The sequence below is a fragment of the Octodon degus genome, unplaced genomic scaffold (genome assembly GCF_000260255.1).
Source record: "Octodon degus isolate 3935 unplaced genomic scaffold, OctDeg1.0 scaffold00296, whole genome shotgun sequence".
Taxonomy (NCBI): Eukaryota; Metazoa; Chordata; class Mammalia; order Rodentia; family Octodontidae; genus Octodon; species Octodon degus.
This window is the reverse complement of record NW_004524872.1, coordinates 475,897-484,727: the sequence shown is the minus strand read 5'-3', so window position 1 is coordinate 484,727 and position 8,831 is coordinate 475,897. Positions and strand designations below refer to the sequence as shown.

General features: G+C 51.3%; 1 protein-coding gene across 1 annotated transcript in view; it reads left to right on the top strand.

Moving 5' to 3' along the window:
- Znf831 (zinc finger protein 831) overlaps nt 1-4,570 on the top strand; it is a 43,757-nt gene extending 39,187 nt beyond the window's left edge. The window contains exons 3-5 of the mRNA XM_023707517.1: nt 2,543-2,723; nt 3,940-3,999; nt 4,421-4,570. Of these exons, the coding sequence (XP_023563285.1) occupies nt 2,543-2,723; nt 3,940-3,999; nt 4,421-4,570 (391 nt within the window). The remainder of the gene's footprint in view (nt 1-2,542; nt 2,724-3,939; nt 4,000-4,420) is intronic.
- The last annotated feature ends 4,261 nt before the right edge of the window (nt 4,571-8,831 follow it).

The window sequence follows — 8,831 nt, the reverse complement described above, 5'->3', positions numbered from 1 at the left end:
AGACAGACAGACAGACAGACAGACAGACAGACAAAGAGATAGAGACAGAGACAGGCAGAGAAGCAGACATGCACAGAGAGAAATGGCTTCAGGTTTGGCCGCATCCGGTTTCCACTGAGGCCATCGAGGCCAGCAGGCCTCAGTTTCTCTCTGTCTCAGCTGACAAATCCGAACCTGCCCAACCTCTCAGTGCTTATGTAAGCCTAATCATTTTCATGCCCCAGTCCCCAGCTGAATCTCTTTGATCAGGCCTGGGTCTTGCAACCCTCCTTGACTCAGCCACAAAGATACTGAGTGGCCAGGTGGGGGTCAACTTGTGCCTGGGAGGGGCTGGAGCCACCTGTTATGACCACCATGAGTAAAGGCAGGATGGTTCCCCAAAGGAAGAGGGGGTCAGTGAGATGAACATGGCTACCGCCCCTCTCCTTTTCTCTTGGCCTAATGCAGTGCAGCCCTGGGAGCTCCTGAGCACTTCCCCCAGCCCCAGAGAAAGGTGAACAGGGGGTGGGCCCCTTGCAGGGGCTTAGGGACCCTGGGGAACCAGAGCCCCTTTGCAAACTAGATGGGGGCCCGCTGTGCCCGCCGGAGGTGCACAAGGGCCTGCTGTGTGCTGGGGGTGTGTGGGGGCAGCCGGGGGCACAGGAGAACGGGACATGGCCCTTGTCCTTTGGGAGAGTCCGGCTGGCGCGGGGAGCTGGCACAGACTGGTAAACAAGTCATTACAAATGCAATGCGGTAAGCTCGCTGATATGATTAAGCTTCCAAATGAGAGATCCTGACAAGCCGCCTGGAGGAGCGGGGACAGGAGCGCGGGCGAGCATAAACAGGAACAAAACGGGGCGGGCGCTGCGCTTCCGACGCGCGGTCCCCAAGGCCCCTTCATCCGGCCGCTGAGCGGGCGCTGGGGCTGGGGGCGAAGTGAAGCTACCTCCCCCCACCCCCCCACCCTCGGTTCACTCCTTGGAGCCTAAAGAATTTTTACCATACGCACTAAACGGCTGGAAATGGAGGCGCACAGCACTTAACTGCTATTTACTTATTTATCTAAAATGCAAAGTGTTCCCCTCAGCAATCACTAATAGAGTCCTATAGAAACGGAGCAACCCATTCAGAATTTTGCATTCTGCGCCACGCACTAATTCCTGGGTCAGCTGGGGAGGGGGCATCGCTGGGCGAGGACAGCTGAGATGTGCTTATGTGAAAGACAATTGTGTGCTGACATTAAAGGGGGAAAGGAAGGAGTGAGGAAGAGAGGGAGGGAGGGAGGGAGGGAGGGGAAAGGGAGGGAGAGACCCTAAATCTTCTCCGAAATCTGCATAAAGTTTGCTTTTGAAAGACTTTCTGAAAGCAGTTTCCATTTGGGATTTCAGCACGGCGCTGTAAATTAAATCTGAGTTTTGTTCTAGAACTTTCTTTGTGAAGTGCTGCGGCCAGTGGGCACCTAAAACCAGAAGATGGGCAGGCAGAGAAGCACTGACCGGAGGTGGAGAGCTCGGACGTGGGGCCCACGCTCAGCTGCACCTGCCCCGGGGTGGGCTTTGAAGGCAGGTGGGGCTCTTGGAGTCATTCTATGATGCTAATGACAGCATGGGACAGGATAGTAAAGCTTAGAGCAGAGATAATTTCAGGTTCCCGCCATCAGCTTTAAATGACAGAAGCATAATGAGTAGGCAATTCTCACCTCTGTCCCCAAGCGAGCGCCTCTCGGTGACTTCATGGAGAAAGTCTCATTTTGATGTTAATGCGTCTTTGGCACCTGTCTAACCCTTTCCTAATCTCCATTTTAATCAGAGCGGTTAGGTCTCAAGTCTAGTAGAATTTGAGGACAGGATTCTGGTTTTGTTGGTAACAGGGAACACTGCTCCTTCTGATGCTGGACGCCTTAGTCTTCTCAACCAAGGTTCTGTTGACCTTGAGAAGCCAAGACTGTTCCTTCCCTTTGTGTCCCTTGGGGTGCAGGGTGGTATGGAGTTCTAGTATTCTATCGGGGCATTTAAGGAATGCGACTGGGTCCTGAGATTCACCGGTTCTTGGACCCGGGATATCTGTTCTCTTTGCCTCCGATCTTGGTCTGTAAAATGGGGCTGCAGGATCCCTTTCTTCTCTGGCCCTCGAGTATCCTCACAGAACCTCTTTAGGAACCCCTGCGTCACTTTCCCTGTGAACTGCTGAGGGAGACGGTGAATGTCCAGTGTTTGAGAATTACAAGGGACCTAGGGGATGCGGCGGTCCTCGTGGTCTCCAGCGGGCGGGGCTCTGAGTTTTCACCTGGGGTCTGGAGAACACGTTCTCGGGCCGGGCCCTGGGACTGAGTTAGTGAGCAGCAAAGTTGCATTCGGCCGTGTGTGTGTGTGTGTGTGTGTGTGTGCGCGCGCGTGTGCATGTGTGCGCGTGTGCGTGTGTGTTGGTATTTGGGACATTAAGAACCCTTGGGTCGCGGCGGTCCGGACAGCCCCCGCGCGGTCCCTGCGGGGCGGGACTGACCCCAGGCGTTAGGGAGGCAGCGGAACCTGAGGACCCCTAGTCCCGCCTCGCTCCCTAGCAACGGGGTCCGCGCCACAGGCGCTCCCCCTACCCCCGCCCGCCTTCACCCCGAACCCTGGAGGCTGGCAAAGTGCGCGGAGGGTCCGCTGCGACAAGCACGCTTCCTGCCCCTGCGGGCTGTTTCCTCCCGGGCTTTTCCTCCTCCGGTGGTCAGCACGGCCCGCGGGGTCAGCGGGTGGGTGCGGGGCCCGTTCACGCGCTTGAGTCGACCCGCGCTCGGGCAGTAGAAAAAGAAACGCGAGTTCGGTTCCAAGATACTTCCTCTGCTAGAACTCTTAAATTTTTTTTTTCGGGGGGGGGGGCTTGTTTCTCTCTTTAACTTTCAGAGGCATTAAAAAGGGGGTATTTGTGCCACCCTCCGCACAGACATTAACGATCATTTTCTGTCATATTCAGCTTTGTGTTCTTGCTAGGAGGCACCTGGCGTGCGGAGAATGGACGAAAGCCATTTTTCTAAGTACTAGCGTTTGAAATTATTAAGTGTTCATTAAGCACCCCCGGGTGCAAAGCACTCTCGGAGATGTTTGTTTCTCAATTTTCCATAATTTTCTTATTTTTCTCCCCTAGCTCAAAGCAGATTGAAAAATGAAGTCGGCGCATTTGAGTTTCTGAATCATAGTTAATGCGCGACGCCCCCTCCCACAACTGCGCTGTTTTCTTTTGCTTCCTCCCGGCTCCTTTATATTTATTTTCAACCTGATAAAGTTCTTTTTTTTTTTTTCACCCCTCCTCGGGGACTGTAACTTTGGTTTTACTTCCGCCTGCCTGCGGGGAGACCGCAGCCCCCGGCCCTGGCCGCCCTCGCCCCCTCCCGGGCCGGGGGCGATCGCGAAGGCGCGGGGCCGCGGCGCAGCTGCTGCGCTGGGCGGCCGGCCGCGACCTCCCGGAACCGGCTGACGCATGCGAGGGCCGGGCGGGGACAGGCTCGCGGCGGACTGTTCTGGAAAAACACCGAGCCCGAAGCCCCCTCCTCTCCCCTCCGCCCTCACGGCTTCGTGACTCCGGGTCTTACAGGAGCGGAGAGAGGAAAAAAAAAAAAGGCTGTTTTTCTCTTTTCCTTTCTTTCTATTTTTTTGACAACAACCTCACATAACCTCAAAAAAGTTAGCCATGAATTTACCAAAACTTTTTATGAAACTATTTTAACCTCTGGTGGGGGTTAAAAAACAAGCTCTGTGAATTTATTATCCGGAAAAAAAGCGAGGATGACTGTGTATTTTGCTGGGAAATCGTCTTCCAAGCTTCAAGGGCGCCCCCTAGCGCCGCCTTCGCGCAGCGAGCGCCCTGGGCAGCGCCGCCGCGGAGCCATGCTCGGCCCGGTCCCCGGCTTCGGCTGGGTCTCGCAGGCCTGCCCGCTCCCCTGGTTCGGATCCCTGGCCGTCCCTTGTCCCCTAGTTCGGGTCCCTGGTCCTGCCCGGTCCCCTGGTTCGTTCCCCTGGACCTGGCTCCGTGCGGGTTTGGACGCGGAGCCCTGCCCGGTGCTGTTTGGACTCTGCTGAACCCCTCGCCCACTGATCCCGCTCCCTTTACGCCCCCGGCCTCCCTTTGGGGCGCGCCCCGACTTTGCAGAGCGTACGGGAACACTTGGAAGTGAATGTTCTCGAGTGAGCTGAAGGCGCGGCGGGCGGCGCGGAGGAGGTGCCACCAGTGGGCCTGGGCCTCGGGCTGCGCACCGTGCCTCAGTTTACCCGTCTGTGAAAAGGGGGCCATAGTAACGAGCTTGGCCGTGTGTGTCATTTGAAACCGTGGTTAGCCTCGTGTACGTTTCAGCCGTGACGCGGAAAGAATAAAGCCCGATGCTTGTTTATCTCTGCAGAGAAGCCAGAAACCCGGGACGCTGCCTTACGTAAAACCGCCTGCTTCCACCTGGCCGCAGCTCACACGCGCACAGACGCGTGTACACGCGACAGCCCCCGCCCGCACACGTCTCGGCTCCCCAGGCTCGCAGGAGCCACAGGAAGACGGGGGAGGGAGCGGGACCTCGGCCACCTCGCCTGTCACCTACACCCCCGCTTCCGGCCGCTAGCGCTGAGTGCTGAGACCAGTGTGGCCTCGGCTCTCTTGGGCTCAATGAGTTTTAGGAAACACGTCCTTCTTTTTGTTCTCCCCTGGAAAAATATGAGGGACCTCCACTTCCTGTGTGCACACCAGGGAGTCTTCCCAAGCCGCTCGGGAATGCGAGGCGGGGTGGGCAGGGTGGCTGGGCGTGTCCTCCTTCCTGGGCCCTAGATTGCGCCCCTCCTACAGGTGTGTGTTGTGCTCCTAGAGCTTCTCATTGCGGGTTAGGTACCCCGCAACCCTAACCCGTCACGGGACAGGCTGCCTCTGCTGTGTCCCGAGGCCCTGGGACACAGGGCTTACTGCGCCCCCACCCCAGGAGAGAGTTGTCTAGGCTCTCTTGGTCACTGCAGATGGCATGAATGTCCCCATACCCCAATGGCATAGCTTGGTGTGGCTCCCATCTACTGGCATGCCCTCTCACGTTGGTAGCTCTGACACGCTTTCCCATAGTAGTGTCATCCTGGCTGGGTGGACTTCACCCACCCAGTCAGGCGTCCTTGCGCTCCACGGCTGATTTCTGGGCATCCACTCTGGGAGGCGCATTGTTTCTTGAAGGGCAAACAGCCTCTGTGTCCTGTTGAGACTTTAGAGCTCCTCCAAGTTTACAGAGAAAGCAGCAGAGATTCCCCCTACAGTGATTCCGAAAAGCTTTACAGCTGAGGACCAGTGCGAACTGGAGACATACATCCCCATTTATCCTTGTTCAAATGGATTAAATATATTATTGATTTTTTTTTTTACAAAATCCACGCATTAATGTTTCAAAAGAACTTGGCTTGTATGTTTAAATACAAAAGTAATTATTTTTCTTTTAAAATTGTGTCCTGGGTCTGGAGAGTTTTTAATTTTTGTGGGTTCCTTCTCCCTGCTTCACTCTGTAGGGCAGAATACTGCATGCTATTAAGTAGCAGCGGAAAAACACTTCATTTTCAGTTGTTAATTTCTGTCTGTTGTGTTCTATTGTGTTTAATTTTAATTAACTGGATTCATTTAAGTAACATTTCATTATAGATTTAATGCATAATTTTTTTAAATAAAAAAGGGAAATATTTTTAGTTGATTTTAAGTAGCCCCGCAGTAAAGCTCAGAGAACATGCTCGACCTGGCTTGCTCTGGAAGTTCCCTTGAAGGGCCAGAGGTGGCTTTCCATTCTGTTTGCTTGTGTGTTTCCTCGTTGCCTGTCTCTCCTGATTTTCCACAGCCAGTTTAGCAAAGCTGTGTTGGTCATGACAGCTGGAGTCTCCGGATGCGTCTGAGGACACGGAGTATTTCTTCTTTGCTTCCCATTTTGCCACTCAATAAATTTGAGGAGTCACCGAGCAGTCATCTGTGTAGCTAGATAAGGAAGGAAATGATGATTTCTCTATTAGTTTGCAGAGAAGAATGGGCGACTAGATTAATCAATGTCAGCTGGAAATGCCTCTTTGTAGGACAGACTGGCTTCTTTCATCAAAGTCATGATTGGCTTCTCAGATGCAGACACATTAGGTGGCTGTCCAGGGGATAGGAGCGGACAAGGCCTTGAATTGTAAGTCTGTTGTTAGGTGACATTAGGTAGATGTGTAATCCCACCCTTCATAAGGTCAGGGGGTGCAAGGGGCTGGGAACCACCTAAGGCATCTACCTGGCTGGTTCTCTGGGCCATGAAAAAACTCAATGTTGTCTGAGTTCAGAAAGATGTTTTGGTATTGGCCATAGTTCTCGGTAGCAAGAGGACAAAGGCAAATCTAGAAGGGCTGAAGCACAGGACATGATTGGCTCATGAAGAAGCCCAAGGGAGCTCTGGCAGGGTCTTAAGCACAGTGTCCTTCCTAGTCAGTCTTAGTTGGTTCTCTTCTAGAACGTTCCACCCTTAAACATGTGGGGTTGCAGTGGCCCCAGGTACATTCTACCCTTAAGTGATTGTAGGAGAGTGATTTCTAATGAAAGCCCCAGCACCAACACTAGTTTAGTGAGGTTTAGGTTATATGACAATCATAGCTTTGGGTCCCTGGCTTGGCCAGGAGGGTAGGATATGTCCACTTTGAGAGATGGGAGGCCACATCTCTGGGAGGAGGACCGATGTGGATGGATGGCTGCTGAACACAGAGAACAACTGATGTTTATCTTCGCCTGTTCTCGCCTCTTGAAAGAGCCGCAGCCAGTGAGAGTGCGCAATCGATGGCTGGTGCCTCTGAGTCCGACAGGTGTCAGTGGTGGCTGGCCAGATCCGCCTCTGGACCAGACACCCACCTGTTTCCATCCAATGTGTCTGCTGCTTGCAGTTTTTGCCTCCAAATGATTGCCTTTGGCTGACGGGAACACATCGCACGCTGGTATCTACCTAGACACACACATGGGGGCCCGGAGAGATTGTAGCCTTTGAGTGACTGATGGGGTTATATTTGCTTTGGCATGGGGGGAAATTTTGGGGTGCAGTTCACATTTCAGTGCCCCTGTGTGACATAGCTGAGACTCCTTTCCTGGAAGCCAGATCCTTGTCTAACTACTCTTCTGCTTCTAATATTTAACTTGCTAGTCTAGCTGTCTGTGTCCCTTTAAATCACCTGTTACATAAACTTTTTGTTCAGGGACATGATGTGTTCTCACATTTCACGAAGCAGTTCTGGCTGAACTTGGAGCATGCATCTTTGATAATGCCTTTGTCATCAGTACAGCCACTGGGTTGAGTCATCTAATAGGGCTTTCAGAGCACAGCATTTCACTTTCATCCAAGCTCTTTGAGATTTAGTACTTTTAGAATCTGAGTACAATGGCATCATAGAAATCCATCCACAGCCATAAGTGCCCATTCATATGACATTAGGACAGTGGCTTTCATTTCTCCAATAGGTACCTATTCACAATTTGCACAAAATAAACATGTTCTATTTTGTTTTTTAAAGCAGTCTTTAAGGGATTTGTTTATAACATCCAATGCTTATAATTGTATCCCAAATGCCCGGGGATAATGACTAAATTTGTGTTAAAGGTCCCTCCCCCATCACCTTTTTCAAAGCCAATTTTGTCGGATGATGTTTATGAGTGACTCAAACCAGCACTGATTGGCATCATTTCAGTCTAATGTGCTTTTCTAAATAGTATCAAGATGAAGTGCAGAGAGGCCTCGATGTACAATGGGGTTATGTTCTGATAAAGCCAACACTGAATTGAAGACATCTAAGGTCCAAGATGCATTTAGTACTCCCAACCTATGGAACATTCTATCTCGGCCACACGGCCCATGGTGGAGCATCGGCTGTGTCCCTTGGGGTGGGGCGGGTGGAGGTCTGGCTGAGAACTTCCTTCATGATAAGAGTATGGTGCCCCATAGAAAAAAAATCCCACTTCCAAGTGGAAAGCACTGTCGCTACTGAGTGAACACCCCTGTGGCACCATCGTAGGATCAAACCATCGTTAAGTCCCACCATCATAAGTTGAGAATCATCTTATAATTGAGAGAGAAACTTTGTCCTGATTGGCTGATTGGACTATAATAAGGCAGTTCTTTTTTTTTTTTTGTTTTGGCGGAACCAGGGATTGCACTCAGGCCCTTGCACTTGTCAGGGAAGCACTTATTCCACCAAGTCATCACTAAGGCAGTTCGCTTTTCTGAGAGGTAACTTTCAGGGAAGCGAACATCTCTTCACCGAGATGACTCAGGATAAAGTGCACTGTGAGGGACCAGGGAGGGGAGAGGGAGGGACCGGAGGTGCTTGCTAGGCCGAGGTGGTGTACCCTGGAAGGAGCGTGAACCTTGGCTGAACGTGGAGGAGGAACATGTTTTAGGTTTTAGTATAAACAGTGGTGGGAAAAGACCAAATATTTACATAATAATCCAATCTTACAGGGATAGTTGGGAGCAAACACCTATATTTTCCCATGTGTTGTTTAAAATACTCATCTTAACCTAGTTTATTATGAACATCCTTACTCTCAAGTTTCAGTTATGTTAACTGCTCAGCTGTTATAATTGGTTTCTATTGTCTTATGTTATCTAATAAGAATGTTAATAGGAACAATCTTAGCTGACAGAATAGGGTGTTTACTACATACTGGTCACTATAATGAGCCCCTTGGTCATCTCTTTTAAACTTTTTGACAGAAACACAAGTTCTACAAAAATATATATATTTTTTAAAGATGGTGACTTCTTTTTTTTTTTTTAGCAGAACCAGGGATTAAACTCAGGGCCTTGCACTTGCCAGGCAAGTGCTTATCCTACTGAGCTATCTCCCCAGCCCCTA